Here is a 20,858-nt window from a genome sequence, read left to right on the forward strand (position 1 = left end):
AAAGGACTTCCAAGTAAAGATGGTTGATTGAAAACATCCATTTAACTCAGATCCCTCCCCAAATTCCATTAAAACTACAATGAAGAAAATTTTTAGAGGCATGAACTCTTAAGGACGGTGACAGAGAGAGTGAAGGCATTATCACTAACATTTAAAAGACGTTCAAGAAAGTTGAATCCTAAACTAGCATTTAGAGAAAGCTGAGATGCAACCTGATATATACCACATAACTCCCCAAATTCTGCCTGCCTTAATGAAAAATGAGAAGTTGATTTTCTACAGAAGGCAAAACAGGGTCTAGATTGGAGGATACCAGCACATTGAGGGAATAGGTACTACACTGAAATCAGGTGGAAGGATGATTGCCTGCTGAATTTTGAGACCTGCGACTTCCTGCCTCCCACTAGTTCTCAGAATCCTGGCAACAGAGCATACACCCTTTAGAATATGGAAGAACCTTCCCTGGGAATCTGACCACACTAAAAAGAACAAGAGCTTTAGAAAATAATAAGCCATATCTTTTGCCTGAATTATACCATAAGTATAGGAAGATCTTTGTGTAATGCAACTCAGGCAAAATTGGGGGTCATGTAACAACAATTTCCTCAATATCTAATCTATAAAATATTTTTGCTAAAATCATCTACAAGATCCAGATCATAATCTTGAGGTGTTTTTCTATAACCCATCTAGATCATTGACTAGAGCAGCATGAGTTGTCTTTCAAAAAAAAAAGCATTAGATCTAAAGTCTTAGCAGTTACACGTAAAACTGATAATTTAGAGATTTCACATTTCCCTTATATTTTCTTCAGAAATTTACAGTACTGATGAATAAATTATCTAACCTTTTACCCTTTGAAAATTTCAATTGATGCCGTTCACAATTCAAAACAAAAAGGAAATTCAATATAAAACACAGCAACTACAAAATGACTTCAGTTTCTCTCTTTTATCCAGCATAGACGTGAACCCTGCCCTGAGATTCCTTCTTTTGTATTTTGCTTTGTTTTGGTTTGTGAGAAAGGGTCTCATTCTGTCACCCAGGCTGGACTGCAGTGACTGCAGCCTCTACCTTCCCAGATCAAGTGATCCTCCCACCTCAGCTTCCAACGGAGATGGGACCACAGGCACATGCCACTATGTCCAGTTAAATTTTTTTGTAAAGATTGGGTCTATATTACCCAGGCTGGTCTTGAACTCCTGGGCTCAAGCAATCCTTAGCCTCGGCCTCCCAAAGTGCTGAGATTACATTTGTGAGGCATCACACCTAGGTGATCTAAACTTCTTAGGTGAGAACTCTGATGTTCCATCTTCACCCCCAGAATCCCATTTCTTTGGGATTGCCATTCTCTGCATTAAATGTTTTGTTTTCAACTTACTGAGTATACCATCCACTTTGCTATCCCTGGGTAGTTGATTTATTTGCCACATTGCCTCAAAAGTTTTAATGTTAGCTTAAATTAAAAAAAAAAAATGCTGTTTAGTAAACAGCAGGCCGCATATAAATTTAAACTCCTAATGATTTATATTTTTCTTCTGCATTGCTATTCCATAATCTGTAATATGAACAGGATGGCACAAAAGTAGACATTCAGCCTTACGTTCGCCATGGTCTGCTGCAAGAGCTTCCGAGCATGGACCTCCTGGCCCTGCCCCATGGACACATAACGGGTTTCTATTTTTAATCTCTTCCCCAAGGCAATGATGGAATCTGTGGGGTCTGAGCCCATAGACAGGAGGCAGATGAGTGGCGTCCGTGGATCAGATTCCTCCCACGTCTTCTCCAAGTCTAGAATAACACCTTCGACATATTTTTCTCCCATGGAGTCCACGATGTACTTGCGGGCCTGCCAAAAACAGCATACAAGCCAGTAAAAGCCATTCCAACTATTTCATGTGGATAATGCAATATAGTTTCCAAAATTCATTTTTGTAACGATCTCAATGATGTCCACAGTAACCCTGTCAGGGAAACAGGGTAGAGACTGTTTTGTCATATTTGTTTGTTTATATCTCCATTCTATAGGTGGGAAGACTGGGTTGCTTACTCAATACAAAATCCGACAGTCAAAAGAACCAAAGTTGTGCCGGGCGCGGTGGCTCAAGCCTGTAATCCCAGCACTTTGGGAGGCCGAGACGGGCGGATCACGAGGTCAGGAGATCGAGACCATCCTGGCTAACACGGTGAAACCCCGTCTCTACTAAAAAAATACAAAAATCTAGCCGGGCGAGGTGGCGGGCGCCTGTAGTCCCAGCTACTCGGGAGGCTGAGGCAGGAGAATGGCGTGAACCCGGGACGCGGAGCTTGCAGTGAGCTGAGATCCGGCCACTGCACTCCAGCCTGGGCGACAGAGCGAGACTCCGTCTCAAAAAAAAGAAAAAAAAAAAAGAACCAAAGTTGTATGACTCCTGGTCTGAAACCCATGTCAATATACTGGTTGCTTCCTGCTACACCAGAAAATAAAAATACTGGGAAACTATTGTTTAGGATGCTCTAAGGCAAATATTTATGCATGTAAATAATAAAGTAAGCAACACAATACCTGCAATGTAATGGGTACTGATCAAATAGATAATTACTGAGTGACTACTTGCATGAAATGTATTGGATATTTGTTGAATGAATGAATGAATGAATGAGTTTTTAAAGATTTAATCCATAATCTCTCTCCTCATCATTGTCGTCGTTCCTTCCCATATTTGGCTCATCCCTTTACTATTAATTGTGTTTTGAACGAAATCCATACTCAAAATATCAGAGATTTTGTCAACTTTATTACAGCCATAGAAAGAAATTCTGGTAACAACAAATTCCTTTTTCAAATGAGGTGAAAGAGTCACAATTTATTTTTCAACAAACGATATTGTGACTATGACCCTTAGTCTATATTCTCTGCCTTCTAAATAATTAAATTCCCTCAAAAACATTTTTCCTCCTATTCGTGTGATCTTCTTCCACCTTAGATGGATAAAACCCAAGTTTCTCTCCCCAGCAGCATTCCCCACAAAAATCATGTTCACGTAACTTAGGCGTGGGTGCAACATGACCTGTAACTCTCCCAAGGGCTACGCAGGTGAGCCTCCCGACTCCAATTCCCATAGAAACACAGAACAGCTTCAGATGGAGCTTCCCTTGAATCAGACAGGTTTCAGATAGACCTGGACCAAAGGGGAGCCAGAGCTGGTTCAGTCATCATCCTTGACTTTAAAACATCAGAGCTGGATTTTTAGCCAGTAAGGTGGGCTCATCCTTCATCTTCAATATCTTGCTATCCCCTATTCATCCTCAAAATGTACCCCAAGCATCTGAGCTTACAAATTGGTGTGATGTCTCCCACTCGTGTTTGCCTTCTTTGTGGGTTACAATGAAAGAGAAGTGGCCACCACAGAGGAATCTCCTGGCTTACTGTGTCCTCTCGTAGCTTGGTAAGAGAGGTAAAATGGGTGCCACATGAGTCTAGACTGTTGAACGACTGGCTTGGTCCTACTTTCTGATTCCACCTGGTGTGTGGAGACTTCTCACAAAAGCTTCATCATTAATATAGCCAGGTAAAGGTTGTCTGAAACTTGGTCATCATGAAATGTCCATCTTCCTTATGAGAGTGCAAAACACAAAAAGAGGAGCATTCACATTCCCTAACTCAGACCAGCTAATTCAGAAACAGCTGGGCCATTTTACTGTGGATCTCTTCTCCTTCTAAAGTCATAATCTTCCTCATAAAGTCCATTCCCCCATACCAATGGCAGATTAAGAGGCACGCCAACTTTGTACAATACACAGGACTTCCTGCCTTGGCAACTATTTCTAGATGGCTTTGGGGAAAGACTTCTACCTGGTTTCCCAAAGGAACAAGAAATGGTGATGAGGCCCTCTTTGACAGGACTAGGCCACTGGCAATGAAATGACCAAACAGCACCTGGGCCCCTCACCCACAAAAAGGCTCACACCTTCCGACCTTCCTCTTTATTAGTTCAGTGGCTGGGAGGTTTTGAGGAGGTGAATTTCAGTCCAGTTGAATTTGAGGCACGGGATGCTATTTATTTTCATGCCCCTCAGTACTTTTTCTAGGTTGGGCAGATCCAATATCTAAATCTCTATCTTGTATATAAAAGCCTACATATTTTTCTACAGCCTCTGGCAGGTGTTTGTTAAGTTTGACTGCCATGTTCTTTGATTTCCCCAAATGTCTACTCCATGTACACATTCAGTCACAGTCGAAACAGGGAGTCCTGTGATCAGGAAGGACTTCAAAGGCTGGACACCGAGGCATTCCACAGTTGCAGCAGTTTCTCAGCCACATGTACTGCCATCACTGCAGCATCTCTGTAGTGCAACTCATCAAGATTCAAGCACTTTCTACCCCAGGGTAGCAAGGGTCTCAACATGGCCAATTCTGCCATAACTCAGCATTGACCCAGTTCAGGTATTACCATCCAAGCCATGAGTTAACATGCTAGAATACTGAGGGGCCAGATGGTAAATATTTTAGACTTTGGTGGCCCAATCATCTCTATTGCAACTCAACTCTGCCATTGTTGCACAAAAGCAGTCGTAGGCACACAAATAAAAAGCACAGCTATGTTCCAATAAAATGTTAGGGACACTGAAATGTGAATGTCATACAGTCTTCACTTGTCACAAAATATTAGTCTTCTGGTGATTTTTTTCAGGTATTTAAAAATATAATTCTTAAGTAGCCAGCTGAACATAAACAGACAGTGGGCCTAATGCTGTTGGCAGGCCCTAGGTCCCCAACCTCTGGAACAGATAACAACAGGGAAGGCTGCTTCACTTATATCTGGAGAAAGGACTTTTGGTCATAATTCCAGTTCCTGGGAAGGGATATTCTTAACTAGGGTCACAGTCATGGTTCAAATTGGCTCTAAGCCTAAGGGATGTAATGAGTCTATGGGGCAAAGATGTAATATGCAAGGATGCTCAGCAACCCCAGGTAAGGCCCCACTGCGGGAGGCATGGATCTGAAACTACACATGTGTGCATTAGAAAGAGCACATTTCTTCATCTTCTTTACTTCAGCTTCAACCCAACACCCTGCATTATCTCACCGGGCCAGTAGGACAATAATTCCAGGCATCACTCAGTCTCCCCATCTTTCCAAAGTCTTGGGAGCCCATCCCTTGCACCAGTGTGCCCTGGATGCAGGACATGGAGTCAAAGGAAATTATTTTGGAGATTCAAGATTTAAGGACCGCCCTGCTGTGTTTCAGACTTGCATAGGGCCTACTAGTCATTTCTTTTGGCCAATTTCTCCCTCCTGGAACGATAATATGCCTTACTACCATTGTATCTTGGGAGTAAATAATTTGTTTTGATTTTACAGGCTCATAGGTGGGAGGAGATGAGTCTCAGAGAGACTTAGGACTTTGGACTTGATGCTGTAACAAGACTTTGGGGGATGATTAGGAAGAGATGACTGAATTTTGCAATGTGAGAAGGACATGAGATTTGAGGGGCCATGGGAGGAATAATATAATTTGAATGTTTGCCCCCTTCCAATCTCATGTTGAACTGTAATCCCCAGGGATGGAGGTGGGGCCTGGTGGGGGGTGTTTGGCTCATAGAGATGAGTCCCACAGAATGGCTTGGTGCTGTACTCATGATAGTGTGAGTTCTTCCCAGATCTGGTTGTTTAAAAGTGTGCAGCATCTCCCCACTCTCTCTTGCTCTGGCTCTCGCCATGTGACACGCCAGCTCCTCCTGCACCTTCTGCCATGATTGAAAGTTTCCTGAAGCCTCGCCAGAAGCTGAGCAGATGCCAGCCCCATGCTTCCTGTACAACCTGCAGAACCATGAGCCAATTAAACTTCTTTTCTTTATAAATTACCCAGTGTCAGGTATTTATTTATAGCAGTGAAAAAACTAACAAACCATATTAGATGATTCACCTCATGCAACAGATATAAACCTTGGCCCATGACCCTCTCCTCTGTCCCAGGCAGGGCAACAGGTTTTAAGACTAGAGAAGTGAACAAATGGTCCGGCCCTTATGAAGCTTGACCCCCACCTATACACCAGGATGAGACATACATTGAGCAAGTAATAGCAAAATAACTAGTTTGAAGGATTTATGACTTGCAGGGTGACATGAAAGTATGAAACCGATGAATCTTGCAGAAATATATCAGAGAAGGCTCCCTTGTGAAAGAAGCATTTAAGCTGTTGCTTGGATAATGAATGGGATTTATCGAGGCAAAGACAACAGCTAAGTGGGTCAGAGCCTGTGCGTTCTATGCAGAAGAAACATATGCAGAGACCATGAAGCAGAAAAGAGCAAGTCACTGGCTAGGGACAGGAGGACACCCATAATAACTGATGTAAGAGTTAATTCAGGTGTGGCAAGCCAGACTTCTGCACAGCCTGCCAGCCTTTAAAGACAGCCAACACCCCACTGAGGAGTGCTGCATTTTCATACATTGCTCTTCACACAACTCTGCAGAACTTGTTCATCCCAATATGTGGTACCAATGCAACAGATTCAGCCTTTGAATGGGGATAAAATGAACAAATAACCTGCACACCTGTGCCAACCTCCCTTTGTTGAGTATTTGTTTTTTGAGATGCAGTCTCACCCTGATACCTAGGCTGGGTGCAGTGGCACGATCTCGGCTCACTGCAGCCTCCACTTTCCGAGTTCAAGCGATTCTCCTGCCATAGCCTCCCAAGTAGCTGGAATTACACATGCTGCCACCATGCCTGGCTAATTTCTGTATTTTTAGTAGAAACAGGGTTTCACCATGTTGGCCAGGCTGGTCTTGAACTCCTGACCTCGTGATCCACCTGCCTCACCCTCCCAAAGTGCTGGGATTACAGGTGTGAGCCACTGTGCCTGGCCTGTTGAGAATTTTTAAGACACAAATGTGTACCGCTCAGAAGACACACTTTGACAGTGCAGCATTTTTGCAATCAGGCATGCCCAGATGTGGACAGTCACACTCAGCCAAAATGCAGAGAATAAGAAATGCATACAGCCTGATGCTCCCTATGGGGAATGGGATTGAATGTATCTACATTGCAGACCTTCTAATAAACTTCCCAGAAAGTTGTCAGGTTGAAAATCACAAAAGGATTCTAAAAGGAGAATAAGAACTTGAGAGGAGAGAACATTTATCCAATGGACGTTCTAAACCTTGTTTAGGACTTGGGTGTTATAAGGGCCATGGGAAGATACCACAGGACTTGAAAAGTCAATGAATGGTGCCATCTTTGCATTTCTTCTAGCATGTGCTGGGTGGACTAGGGTACAGAAGAAGAAATGTAAGGAGAACAGGTACAAGGCCATGGCTGTGGTAAGCCCAGGGATCAGAGAAGCTGGAATGAAGATAAAGTTACAAAAAAACAGTTACTTAAATCTCAGCATTGAACCAAATAGAATTTCTGGAGAAAGGTAAGAAAGAGACTACTCAAACATTTCTTTCCACACTGTCCTTAAGTAAGGCAACCATTTGACAATTCAGTTGGGCAGGATAAAAGTAATGAAACTGAGAAGAAAAACTGAAAGGAACGGTGATCTCAGTGCCCCGAATTGTGAAACTCATTTTTCTTTTCTCAATAAATCATTGAATCTGGTTGTTTTCACGATTCCACAGTACCTAAGTGCACTTGGAGGTAGTTACTCCATAAGTTTTTAACACTCCCTCTGGAGAATGAAGGAGAATATATCTTACATTCTGTTATAAACCCAAGGCTATTGCTACTCCACAGCTTATTTGGAAAAGCCCTTAAGGAGTCAACCTGGGCTGAGTATCAGAGTTAAACTTTTCATCATAAAGGCAAGACACAAGTCCTTATATTGGGTAAAGTCCCATGATACTAAGCCAGTAAATTAAAGGTCTTTAAACAGATGAATCATGTGGAGGCAGGATTCACATTTAAACCATATGTGAAAGTCAGTTGTAAGACAACCTACTGACATCTAGAGCTGTGACATTCTTCTGGAGAAATGACTACGGTTTGGGCACACTGTCCTTCCCCCAGTCTCTTCACCCTAACGCCTTTATATTCTTCCTGCTTTCAGAAACACTGTTTTACTACCAGCAAAATGGAGCAGCCATATAATTTTTGATTGAATATAAAATGATATAAAAGAATAATGCATTACCTTTATGTTATAACTATATGACGACCTTAGAATCATGGTTTTCTCATTTACTCCTATTGTAGCAGTCAGGTCAGAAAAAGTTACTAAATCACTTAGCCCAAACGTATGTCTCAATACATTTATTTGTGGTTTACTTTTCCATTTTTCACACATATTGCTAGAAAATCACAGAAGCCTACAAGAAAATTCTCACTGGAATTCACATTTTAAATATTTGTTTAATTTAAAAGAAAAATATCTTTAAAAATATTATCTCATTTTTCTCTTTAATACGGACTTTTTACCTGGGCAATGGTTCTGTCCGGACACCAGGATCTAATAAGGAGAAGACGTCTGAAGCAGTCGAGAGATTTACCATAGGCGTTTGGAAGAGGTTCCTCCTCTGGGTTTTCCTTATCAAACCAAATTTTCCACATTTTCTCATTTCTCGAGATCTGAAAATATCATGGGATAAAAAATGTGTCATGCCACCCAACAGTCTTTCAGTAACAGGTCATAGATATGTTTCCACAAACCTCTGACCTCTCCAGATATGTGTAAATTATATTCCTTGATTATTTTTTTATTTTATATTATAGTGCCAAAAAGTTTGATTGTCTAAAATCTAATGTCATTTGCTCCAAAGTCAGTCTATATTAACATCAGCCTACAACTACATTTTAAAGTAGGGAGAGTCCTGGGATGTTTAATTTCTTCTTTGCCTTTGTGGTAACAAATTTGTAAAGAATACAACAAAATCAATGGAAACTCATTTTCATTATTTCAACGAAGTCTGATTTGCTCCACAAAATCTTCTCATGTCAGGAGCCAAATCTCATTCACTTACATTTCCTCATTTCCCAGGACCACTCCTGACACAAAAGAAGGCATTTAATACATGTTTATTATTGAATGAACAGCTTTCTGATCAATACTCTATTAATCTAGAGTAATTTGAAATATGCCAGTTAATATCATCAAATGAATGATCAGACACCTGCCACCCTTAGGCAACTGGGAAAGAGTAAAAGGACATAGTACATTATCTTCTGCAGCTTAAAACACCAGAGAGAGGTAGGAATTACATAGTAAGCAGATCAGAAACACCGAACAAACAAATAATGTCTACAGATAAATATCATCTTATATTCTCTGATATATTCCTTTTCATTAAGAGTTCAAATGTCTTTCTTGGGATATAATCAAAGGCAAATCATTCCAGGTTCATATTTAGAAAGTACCATGTAAGAATAAAAATAGTAACTTCTTTCAATCATGAAAGACTACCTAATATTGAGGGGTTTCATGCATAAGATATCATCTCCAGAAGGTAGCAACTTCAATATCAATGGTCTGGGCAAGGTCGCTGGGGGTAACTCTATAGGGGAATAACTCAAAAGAATGGTTTGTACCCCCAAGTACACAGTAGTAATAAAAAACATCACCAGTGATAAGCCAAAACATAAAAGTATAGCAGAACATAAGCAACTGGCCAATTTAAACTGGGGAAGTCACGAACCAACTTTAAGACATTTCCTGGCCAAAAAAAAGCCTTCAACTTATAGCTGAATAAAGCCACCCTGCTGCCAATCTCATTTCTCTATGGTCACCTGATTTTCAAGAACCTGTTTCTTGGCTCGTCCCAATTTAATTCTCTATACCCAACTTCCATGATTCCAGCACATGCAGAGTTCATCAGGAGCTGGCTGATTCTAGAAGGATGATAACTTCTAAAGACAAGAGGCCAAGTGCTTGCATGAGATTCATACTCAGGTGCCTAACTAAGTCAAATAATGGGAAGGGCAGGAGGGGAAGAAGAAGAAGAGAGAGAGAAACAAGAGGCAAGAAAGGAAATTTAGCATTTAGAGGCAGGCTGTTCTTATGCCTTTTCATTTAACCTCTAGAAAGAAGGAAACATCTTTTTAAGTCTAATTATTTAATCTAATTGGATCTATCCGTTTTTCTACTTCTGGACCTCCGATTGGTGATACTAACATATGGCCCAGGATTACACCAGTTAAAGTTCCTGGGCACATTTCTTCCTGCAAGACCAGTTCATGATGAGCGGAATATGCTTTATCAGAGTGTAGGTGAGCTTCGAGGAAGGTCAAGTACATGTAATACCATATTAAGAGTGCAATATTAAGAACTATCTCTCTTCCACCAATATTATATCTAGTGATAAATCAGAAAGCTGCTCAACATGACATTAGCCTAAGTTAATTCAAAGCACAGTTACCTGGTCAAGGACATCTGAAAACTGTCTAAGTTTGCTAAGTTCCACCAAATTCAGCCACGTCATGTCCAGGATCCATTTTGATGGTTTTGGAGGACAAGCTTTAAGGTCTAATGAGGCACCTCCTTTAAAAGTAAACATTAAATTATCAGATTTTCCTTCCTTCACTGTGAAACAATCTATTTAGTAAAATTTGTATTAAACTATTTTAATTTCAATTATTTTACTACTTTCACTTTTTTAAGCACAAATATATAAATCATAGTGAAAAACATGCAACATTTAATAAATCAATAGATAATTTTAGAAAAACCCATTTAATCACCAGTAATATAACTTTGGAACCAGGTAGATGCGTGATTCTATCCTAGTCTTCCCTGGACAACGTCTGAGACAAACCATTTCATTTGTCTGGGTCTCTAATTCCAAATAAGTAAAATAAGAATAATTAAACCTGTATCATGATGCATCTGTGTAAAGCACACAAAACAGGATGGAAGACATGGCAGAGGGTCACTAAATGAGCAACAAGTGCCAATATTAAGAATTGCCCAATGTTAGCACAAGCTAATATTCAATAGATAATTAATCTAGAAAAGTTAGTAGTACTAGATGTGTTTGAAGGATTCTCTTCTATAAATCAGTATATTACTTACATCTACCTTGAACACACCCCAGGGGTTCCATGCTATATCACTTATGTCTGTGGTTATACCCTAAGTTAATCACAACAAACATTTCCATTTGGTACTGACCCTTATCTTTTCGCTGATGATTTACCAAAGCTCATGTAACCCACGTAACTCTGACAGTAATGTAAGAAAAATGACACCTTAAAAATGTTTTTGTTGCCCATGTCAGAACAACTGAATATGTGAGCAATTATACTTTAAGAAAGAGTTAGGAAGTCTTCTCTAGGATAAAATATACTGTTTAATAAATAACATCTATTGAAGAATATCGAGGAAAAAATGCTCTATGCATTATTCTTTTTTTTTTTTTTTTTTTTTTTTTTGAGACGGAGTCTCGTTCTGTCGCCCAGGCTAGAGTGCAGTGGCGCAATCTCGGCTCACTGCAAGCTCCACCTCCCAGATTCATGCCATTCTCCTGCCTCAGCCTCCGGACTAGCTGGGACTATAGGCGCCGGGCACCATGACCAGCTAATTTTTCATGTTTTTAGTGGAGATGGGGTTTCACCATGTTAGCCAGGATGGTATCCATCTCCTGACCTCGTGATCCGCCCACCTTGGCCTCCCAAAGTGCTGTCTTTTTTTTTTTTTTTGAGACGGAGTTTCACTCTTGTTGCCCAGGCTGGAGTGCAATGGCGTGATCTCGGCTCACAACCTCCGCCTCTCAGGTTCAAGTGATTCTCCTGCCTCAGCTTCCCAAGTAACTGGGATTACAGGTACGCACCACCATGTCTGCCTAAGTTTGTATTTTTAGTAAAGCCAGGGTTTCTCTATGTTTTTCAGGCTGGTCTCAAACTCCTGACCCCAGGTGATTTGCCCGCCTCAGCCTCCCTCCCAAAGCACTGGGATTAAAGGTGTGAGCCACCGTGCCTGGCCTATGCATTATTCTTAAAATGATAAAATCAATCCATTTGGCCACTTTAAAAATCTTTGAGCACAGTAGGTTATAAACAAATGATAATACTCAAGATATCCATTGAGCTAGTCTCTATTTTATCCAGGCATCTTGTACACTACTAAATTGTTATTTTTTGCCAAATCCATCATAATGTATTTACAATGAGGTAAGTATGGCCTTGAAGCCAATTTGATGAAAATATTGTAAATATTTTCATAAAATAAAAAGAGATTGTTTTAACACCAGTGAGCAAAGACCTAAAGACAATGCATTGTGTTGAATAAAATGTTGCACCTTAGCAACTGCCCATTTTCCAACAAGCTGAAAAGAGTAACACAGCCACCAGAGGGTTAGGGAAAGGCTATTCACGAAAAGGAAAGAGTGTTCCTCGCAGGCCAGAGTATTATTCATTGTTTATTAGCGGGTAACTATGTTTTGACTAACCTGCACGCTCCCAAAGTACACAATTTGGCACAAATAGTGATTGTAACTTGGGGGAGAGGACATATTCCTGAATAATGTGGTAACAAATTAAATAGACCCTTGAAAGACAAACAGCTGAGAAAGGAATAATTTGAAATAGTTGTCCAGATGATTGAGAATTGTGCTGTTTCCTTCTTTTCTCAAACTCTTGCTTTGAAAACAAAAAAAGTAAGTTTGGGTTTTTACCATAATACTTTGTGAAAACGATACACGCTTATAATGAAAGTTTTATACAAGCGATGCCACACAATCGTAAATTGTCACAGCTAAGGCAGACTTAGAGAATAATCTAGGCTGAGCCCTTCCCATCTTAGAAATGACTAAAAGACCAGCATCAAAACACTGTTGAGGTCAAGAACAGTGGCCCACATCTGTAATCCCAGGACTTCGAGTGGAAAAGGCAAGAGGATAGCTTAAACCAGAAATTTGAGATCAGCTGGGGCAACATAATGAGACTTCATCTCTACAAAAAATTAAAAAGTTAGCTGGATGTACTGGCATGAGCTTGTAGTCCTAGTTACTCAGGAGGATCACCTAAGCCCAGGAGTTTGAGGTTACAGTGAGCTGTGATTGTACCACTGCACTCTAGCTTGGGTGACAGAGCAAGACTCTGTCTTTAAAAAAAGAAAAAAAATTGAAATCTGCTGTAGCTAGTGGGCTCAACAGCCACTACAATAGAATATCATATTCTAGGAGGCAGTCTGCCTGTAAACAACTGAAATTTATTTATCACAGTTCTGGAGGATGGGAAGTCCAAGTTCAAGGTACCAGTGATTTGGTGTCTGGTGAGAGCTCACTTCTGGTTCATAGAAGACCATATTCTCACTGCAATTCTCACGTGGTGGAGGATTTAGCATCTCTCTTCAGCCCTTTCTTTCGTGCGTGAGAGGAAGTCTCGCTCTGTCACCCAGGCTGGAGTGCAGTGGCATGATTTCAGCTCACTGCAACCTCCACCTCCCAGGTTCAAATGATTCTCCTGCCTCAGCCTCCTGAGGAGCTGGGACTATAGGTGTGAGCCACCACTCCTGGCTAATTTTTTCTTGGATTTTAGCACAGATGGTGTTTCACCATGTTGGCCAGGCTGGTCTTGAACTCCTGACCTCAAGTGATCTGACTGTCTTGGCCTCCCAAAGTGCTGGGATTACAGGCTTGAGCCACTGTGCCTGGGCGAGCCTCTCTTACAAGACCATCCATCCCTTATCATGACTCTACCCCTACTACCTAATCACCTCCCAAAATTCCCTCCGTCTCATGCCATAACTTGGGGTTTAGGTTTTCAGCATATGAATTTTAGTGGGAAACAAACATTTGCCCCATAACACTATCTAAATAACATTTTAAATTATATTAAATGATTTTAAAGTCCTTACAGAGAGAGTTTATATCACCAGTTAGCTCTCATCAACCTAACGATTGAAGGGCAGATTTGCAACATAATCCTGCTCCAAAGTTTCCTCTGAAACTGTTTCATAAAGCAGTGTTACAAACAGCTGTTGAAAGTCAAAGACCCACGACAACCAGTCCAACCCATACAAGCATCAGACTAATCAAAATAACTAAAGTGCTGAAGATAATATAAAGATGCCCATCATTTGCTAAGTGTATCCTATGTATCAGGATTTACATAAATTGTGTAAATTTTCAATAATCCTACTATGTAGATTTACTATCCTTGTATTACAGATTAGGAAACTGGAGCTTGAAAAGGGTAAATGACCGTCTCAAGATCACTCATCAAGAAAGTGACAAAGCCAACAGATATTTTAACTCTCAACTTCCTAACTCTAAATCTTACATTTGCTATCATCAAGACAAACTGTGATGTGCTTCACAGTATTTCAACAAGAGCTGGACACTCTGTTTGAAGTTATTTCTATGTGGAAATACATTTCATGCCTGAGTTGAGAATGACAGGAACAACAATCCATTGAAAACCTCTAGAAACTGGGGACTAGAGTCACTGAGGCCAGAAATCAGTAACACAGTAAGGGTTCACCAAAGAAGGCAACTCTTACATCTACACATCTTTCTTTCCAGATACTCATCTGCCATTTATTCTGATTTAGGAAATTTGGAAAATAAAGTTCATATATAGCTAAACAGTAAATCTTTTAATAGTTACAGACAATTAAAGAGAGATTATCCATAATTTAACCATTTCTAAGTTCAAATCTAAACAGATGAGTCTTTGTTGCTACTATAAGATACATGTATATACACACACACATGCATATGTATATGAATACAAAAATGCATTTGCATATGTAAGACTATGGACCTATAACCCCCACCAGGGCACAGCATGTGCATATCCACATTCCTTCCCTACTGTTCCCCTAGGGGTCATCTTCAAGTCCCCCTACAAATCTACTCTCCATGTTAAGCATGAAAATCTCCTGCTAGATAAAATTATGTCTTGTTTCTAAAGAATTGGTTTAGAAAGGCATACTAGATGAATCTATTTAGACCCTGGCATCATTTTCATAGTGTTATGGGATGAATATTGTGTCTCCCCAAAACTCATAGGTTGAAACCCTGTATCTCAGTTCTGGTGGTCCTGGGAGGTGAGGCCATTGAAACATAATTATGATTAGATGAGGTCATGATGGCAGAGCCCTTAGAAATGGGATTAGTGCCCTTATAATAGTCACTAGAGAGCTTGCTTCCTCTTCTCTGCCCCCCGGCATGTGAAGGTGCAATGAGAAGACGGTTGTCTACAACCCAGAAGAGGCTCCTCACTACAACCCACTGTGCTGCACCCTGATCTGGGACTTCCAACTTTTAGAACTGCGAAAAATAAATGTCGGTTGTTTATTCGCCACCCAGTCTATAGTAATTTCTTATAGCACTGAGAACTAAGACACACATTACTTCAAATACTTTTTTCAAGACATTCAAGAATGTGATAGTGAATTTATGTTTTCCAGCCTTCCACTGGGCTGTTTCGTTTGAATGGCTCAGGGGACCTGGCTGTGAGCAATGCTTCAGTAGATGCAGAATAAATCATCCACAGGATGAGCTGCACAGTGTCCTCATCCGCTTCACTCATCACCCAGTCACTTTGTTTTATTTTCATCACACCAGCCTCACTCTACCAGAGGCCCTGATGCCATCCCTTCTGCTTCAACCTTCTTCCCCTAAATGTCCCCATGGCCAGCACCTCCTGCTCTTTCAGGTCTTTGCCCACCTATGGATCTCTTAGGAATGCCACCCCATTAAATACCCCACTTAAAGCTTGAGGCTTCTCCCACCTCACATGCCTTCTAACTTCCCACCCCTCTCATCTTGCTTGGTTTTCCATAGGACTTACTATCTTCTAACTTCCCACCCCTCTCATCTTGCTCGGTTTTCCATAGGACTTACTATCTTCTAACTTCCCACCCCTCTCATCTTGCTCGGTTTTCCATAGGACTTACTATCTTCTAACTTCCCACCCCTCTCATCTTGCTTGGTTTTCCATAGGACTTACTATCTTCTAACTTCCCACCCCTCTCATCTTGCTCGGTTTTCCATAGGACTTACTATCTTCTAACTTCCCACCCCTCTCATCTTGCTCGGTTTTCCATAGGACTTACTATCTTCTAACTTCCCACCCCTCTCATCTTGTTCTGTTTTCCATAGGACTTACTATCTTCCCACTCACCATAAAATTCATTTATTATTTTACTATTATTTTCCGTACCCTCCCTAAATCTATATATGCTTTTCAAGGGTTTTTGTTCACTGACATGCCCCAAATACCTATTCCATGCCCAGGTATACAGTAGGTCCTCCATAGATAGTTATCACTCAAGAAAAGAACAAATAAAATATCTCATCTAAATGCAATCTTACATAATGCAAGGAAATTGTTATAACCAAAAAATGTACTGCAAAGGGTTTTCACAATCACTCCTCCATCTGAACCTGTGTGCTATAGTCTGTATTCTTATATTGACCTTTAATAAGAGTGAGAAACTCTTCATGCTTGACTCGGTTCCTCTGGATGTCAATCTTTAGGGTAAGCAACAAGGTGAACAGGAATTTGTGCTCCTCGTACAGCCCTCGGGCAGCATACTTATAAACCTCGTAGGTCATGTGCTCGATGATATTAGCAATCCTCTTGCTTGTAATTGGGCTCTTGACAGACCTGGTGAAGAGAACATTTATATCAGGCGTATCCCGCTGCCCTTTTCAAGTGTCTGTAAAAACAATTGTCTTTAAGTAACTTTGAAGGAAGAATACTTATTTTTACACATCAAGAGTAAGCCTCCTAAATCTAAAATAACAAGCATACTCTCAACATGAAATAACATAACAGAATCCTGAATGTTGTCTAAATCAATTCCACCTGCAGGGCATTATCACTCACAACAAGATCTCGGGAATTTTCTTGTTTAACAGAAACACACGAAGACAAAGGAATCAAATCAATGGATGAATAGTTGGCAGAGTTTTCTCTGGGCATAAAATGGTGAACCAGAATGATTTGTTAACACATTGGTAATTACACTGATCTGAGATTTAAAAAAAAGAAAAAGACTCTTACTAACAAAGGGGAAGGAAGCTATAAATGTAATGTCATTATTTTGGTGCACAGATATAGAATTCAGCTTAGCTTCCTGAGTACTGACGTACCTGGCTAAGGAAAGGTCAAACAAGCCCAGAAACTGGCGAAGCGAAGTCTGATACATCTCATTAACCAAGCGCATCTCGGTAATGAGGAAGTAGAGGATGCTGCCCCGTGTAGCCACTGGAAAACAAAGAGCAAGGTTGCATGTGCTACGAGAGAGGAAAATAAATGACCCATGCAAAGAGACCAGCCTAAACTCTAAATGAAAACAACAACTTTTATTTTTATATCTTATCAGTGGCTGCCTACCAGATATGGGATACATAGCGATACTCACTTATCAATATATGTATTTCTTATTTACAACACTTTGTAAGTAGTCAGCTATTTGTATTTATTAAATGGCACTTCTCATTTTAGAATCTCTAGACCCTCATAAAAATATTTTTTCTATTTTTACTGCAGGTAGAAAAGACAACCAAAGAAATTTCAAAGGTTGTGTGTTTAACACCCAGCAAGTGAGGTAGCCATTAGGGACCTCATCCTTAAGTTCCAGCAAGAAGCCATGCCTCACCTGGGCTTCAAGTCTGCAAAACGACCCATTGCAAAGATGATGCCTCTGCCTATCAGTAAATGACAGTTTAATTATTTATTATTATTATTATTATTGATACAGAGTTTCCTTCTTGTCCCCAGGATGCAATGGTGTGATCTCGGCTCACTGCAACCTCCGCCTCCCGGGTTCAAGTGCAGTAGCCTTGAGTAGCTGGGATTACAGGCACCCACCATCATGCCTGGCTAATTTTTTTTTTTTTTTTTTGTATTTTCAGTAGAGACAGGGTTTTGCCATGTTATCCAGGATGATCTTGCCATGTTGGCCAGGCTTGTCTCAAACTCCTGACCTCAGGTGATCAGCCCACCTCAGCCTCCCAAAGTGCTCGGATTACAGGCATGAGCCACCGCGTCTGGCTGATTATTTGTTAAAAGGAATAATAAAATATTAAAAGATAGCCAATCCAACTGAATTATTTAGCAGGTTTTTCTTCTACAAGGCCAATTTGCAAATTGGTGGCTAAGGATAAAAATCTCCCATGAGACCACAGAACTACCTTCCTAATACAAAAACTATAAACAAAATACCAACATAGTGTTACCAAACAACAAACAACTGGGCACTAATTCCTCAGATTTCACTAATTTGCAGTCATCAGATTTTTAAAAATTCTCCTTCTTTACTTTCTAACATCAAAATAAGTTCATGAGAATCTTAAAGGATTTACTAACATGAATGACAAGAACTCAGAAAATGGATACCATTACAAAAATTTTTGACCTCCATTTTACTGAACATTTCCCAACAGAAATTCCACAAAACACCTCCACTTTGCATAATCATTTGTATAACTCCCTCACATCCTTCCATTTCTCTAATTCTCGTTCCTCTCTCATTTCATTTTCCTGTGACATTTGTCTTTCATTACCAAACTCACCAGGTCTGTATTCCTCCCGGGCTGAGTTAATTTGAACTTCTGTCTCAGCAGAAATTTCTAGCTTCTGTGTCACCTCTTCGGCTGTCCTTTTTGTGTTACTCAGCACAACAATGAGACTCTCGTCTTCTACCAGGGACCCTTGGGTACTTGTCAGGCGGTAAAGCAAGTTATCTTCTAGTTCCTTCATTCTTCTTTTGTTTGCAGTTACATCTTCCATCAGATGAGTTCTTTCTTTCTCCAATTCCTATTAGTTTGCACAAATATATTTTCTACCTCAATGAACAACTCCTGTTGAGTATTCCTTAAGACATTAACTACATGGCTGCTTTCAAGTTCCTGTACTGTATTTATCATAATCAACTGCAGGAAATATGGACATCAAAAAAGGAGAAGCGCTGGGCACAGTGGCTCACACCTGTAATCCCAGCACTTTGGGAGGCAGAGGCGGGCGGATCATTTGAAGTCGAAAGTTTGAGACCAGCCTGGCCAACATGGTAAAACCCCGTCTCTACTAAAATACAAAAAAAAAATAGCTGGGCGTGGCGGCGCATACCTGTAGTCCCAGCACTTTAGGAGGTGGAGGCAGGCGAATCATTTGAGGTCAGGAGTTTGAGACCAGCCTGGCCAACATGGTGAAACCCTGTCTACTAAAATACAAGAAAATTAGCTGGGCGTGGTAGCTCATGCCTGTAGTCCCAGCTGCTTGGGAAGCTGAAGCAGGAGAATCCCTTGAACCAGGGAGGCGGAGGTTGCAGTGAGCTGAGATCACGCCACTGCACTCCAGCCTGGAAGAAAGAGTGAGACTCTATCTAACATAAAATAGAATTAAAAATAAAATTTTTTTAAAATGTAGAGGAGAAGTAACAGAGGAAGGAAGAATAGGTGCCAGGCAACATGAAACCGGCAAAAAATACTACCAGCATCCTTCTAATCACCCATTTATTTTCTAAAGTCAAATCAGTTTCAAGTGATTGCTGTGATTATATTTAACATTATACATATAACCTTCTTTTGAAGGGGACATATATTTGAAAACAAAGATATATATCTCTGATTATGTAGGTTTTCTTCTGTCTACTTTCTTAAGAGGGTTCCATTATTGTTTAAATGTGTTATTTCAAACTTGCTAACTGAAAAAGTATACAAGTCTGTGAAAAACTACTCTCCGAAATCTCAGGCAAGCAACTTGAACTGCAACTGCGAGCACATTTAAGTTAAAAAGTCTTCTTGGCCTGCTGTTGTCTCCAAGAGCAGAAAAGTTTTGCATCTTTTCTGAGGGAGATTTGTAGACAGCTGGGAGAGTGAAGCCTTGGAGGACTATTATCCTTATTGGCCATTTCTTCCTCTTGGCAGCTTGGAGAGGGAGAGATAGAGGAAGAGAAGGAAAGAAAAGATGGAGCTGGTGGCAAGGGTGGGGGAAGCAGAAATACTTGTGACACCAAGCGAGCCACAGGAAGAGGAAGCCCAAAGGTAGGGGGACAAAAGAGAAATATGCTTCTGGCACCAAGTCAAACTGTACATGGATATCAACTTGCTATATGAGAGACTCTATCTGTGACGCTAAAGAAAAGAATCTAAAATGGAAAGAACAATAAATAAATTATATTTACAAATTTAAAATGAAACTTATGTATTAAGAGAGTTTATCTGAAGAGCTTCCTGGATATGGAGTTCATTGACAATTTACCCACATTTAACTGCATTTATAATGTACAATTCATTATAAGTAAAATATGGGGAAACGAGGGTTAAGGGCAGGTGACAAACAGCAAAATCACAGGAGAGCATGTCTGACAGTTCGACTGGACTCACAGCAGCTACCTGAATGTATGGTACCAAGCTCAAATCTCTAGATCAGCTTCAGAAATGTATATTCTCAATTGAGTACTCTGGATATGACTCAGTAGATGATATGGTTTGGCTCTGTGTCCCCACTCAAATCTCACCTTGAATTGGAACCCCCATAATCCTCATGTATCAAGGGTGGGAACAGATAGAGGTAATGGGGTCATGGGGGCGGTTTCCCCCACGCTGTTCTCATAACAGTGTGTGAGTTCTCACAAGATCTGATGGTTTAATAAGCATCTGGCACTTCCCTTGCTTGCACTCACTCTGTCCTGCCACCCTGTGAAGAAGGTGCCTGCTTCTCCTTTACCTTTCACCATGATTGTAAGTTTCCTGAGGCCTCCCCAGCCATGCAGAACTGTGAGTCAATAAAACCTCTTTCCTTTATAAATTACCCAGTCGGGTATTTCTTCATAGCAGTGACAGAATGGACTAATACAGTAGGTTTTATAGATTCTACTCCCTATTGAGAGAGCCAGAAATCTAAAGTGATGCAGTGATGAATCATATGAAAGCATATAAAACATAATGGACTACTCATTGATTACACGATTAATTACACAA

General features: G+C 40.5%; 1 protein-coding gene across 1 annotated transcript in view; it reads right to left on the bottom strand.

Annotated features, from left to right (window-relative positions):
* Positions 1–20,858, bottom strand: part of DNAH5 (dynein axonemal heavy chain 5) — a 262,592-nt gene that overhangs the window by 30,639 nt on the left and 211,095 nt on the right. Inside the window, exons 66-71 of the mRNA XM_033178810.1 lie at positions 18,450–18,693; positions 17,025–17,139; positions 16,346–16,536; positions 10,341–10,462; positions 8,407–8,556; positions 1,604–1,849 (exon numbers count right to left, since the gene is read on the bottom strand). Of these exons, the coding sequence (XP_033034701.1) occupies positions 1,604–1,849; positions 8,407–8,556; positions 10,341–10,462; positions 16,346–16,536; positions 17,025–17,139; positions 18,450–18,693 (1,068 nt within the window). The remainder of the gene's footprint in view (positions 1–1,603; positions 1,850–8,406; positions 8,557–10,340; positions 10,463–16,345; positions 16,537–17,024; positions 17,140–18,449; positions 18,694–20,858) is intronic.

The sequence above is a fragment of the Trachypithecus francoisi genome, unplaced genomic scaffold, assembly GCF_009764315.1.
Source record: "Trachypithecus francoisi isolate TF-2019V2 unplaced genomic scaffold, Tfra_2.0 Lachesis_group2, whole genome shotgun sequence".
NCBI classification, from domain to species: Eukaryota; Metazoa; Chordata; class Mammalia; order Primates; family Cercopithecidae; genus Trachypithecus; species Trachypithecus francoisi.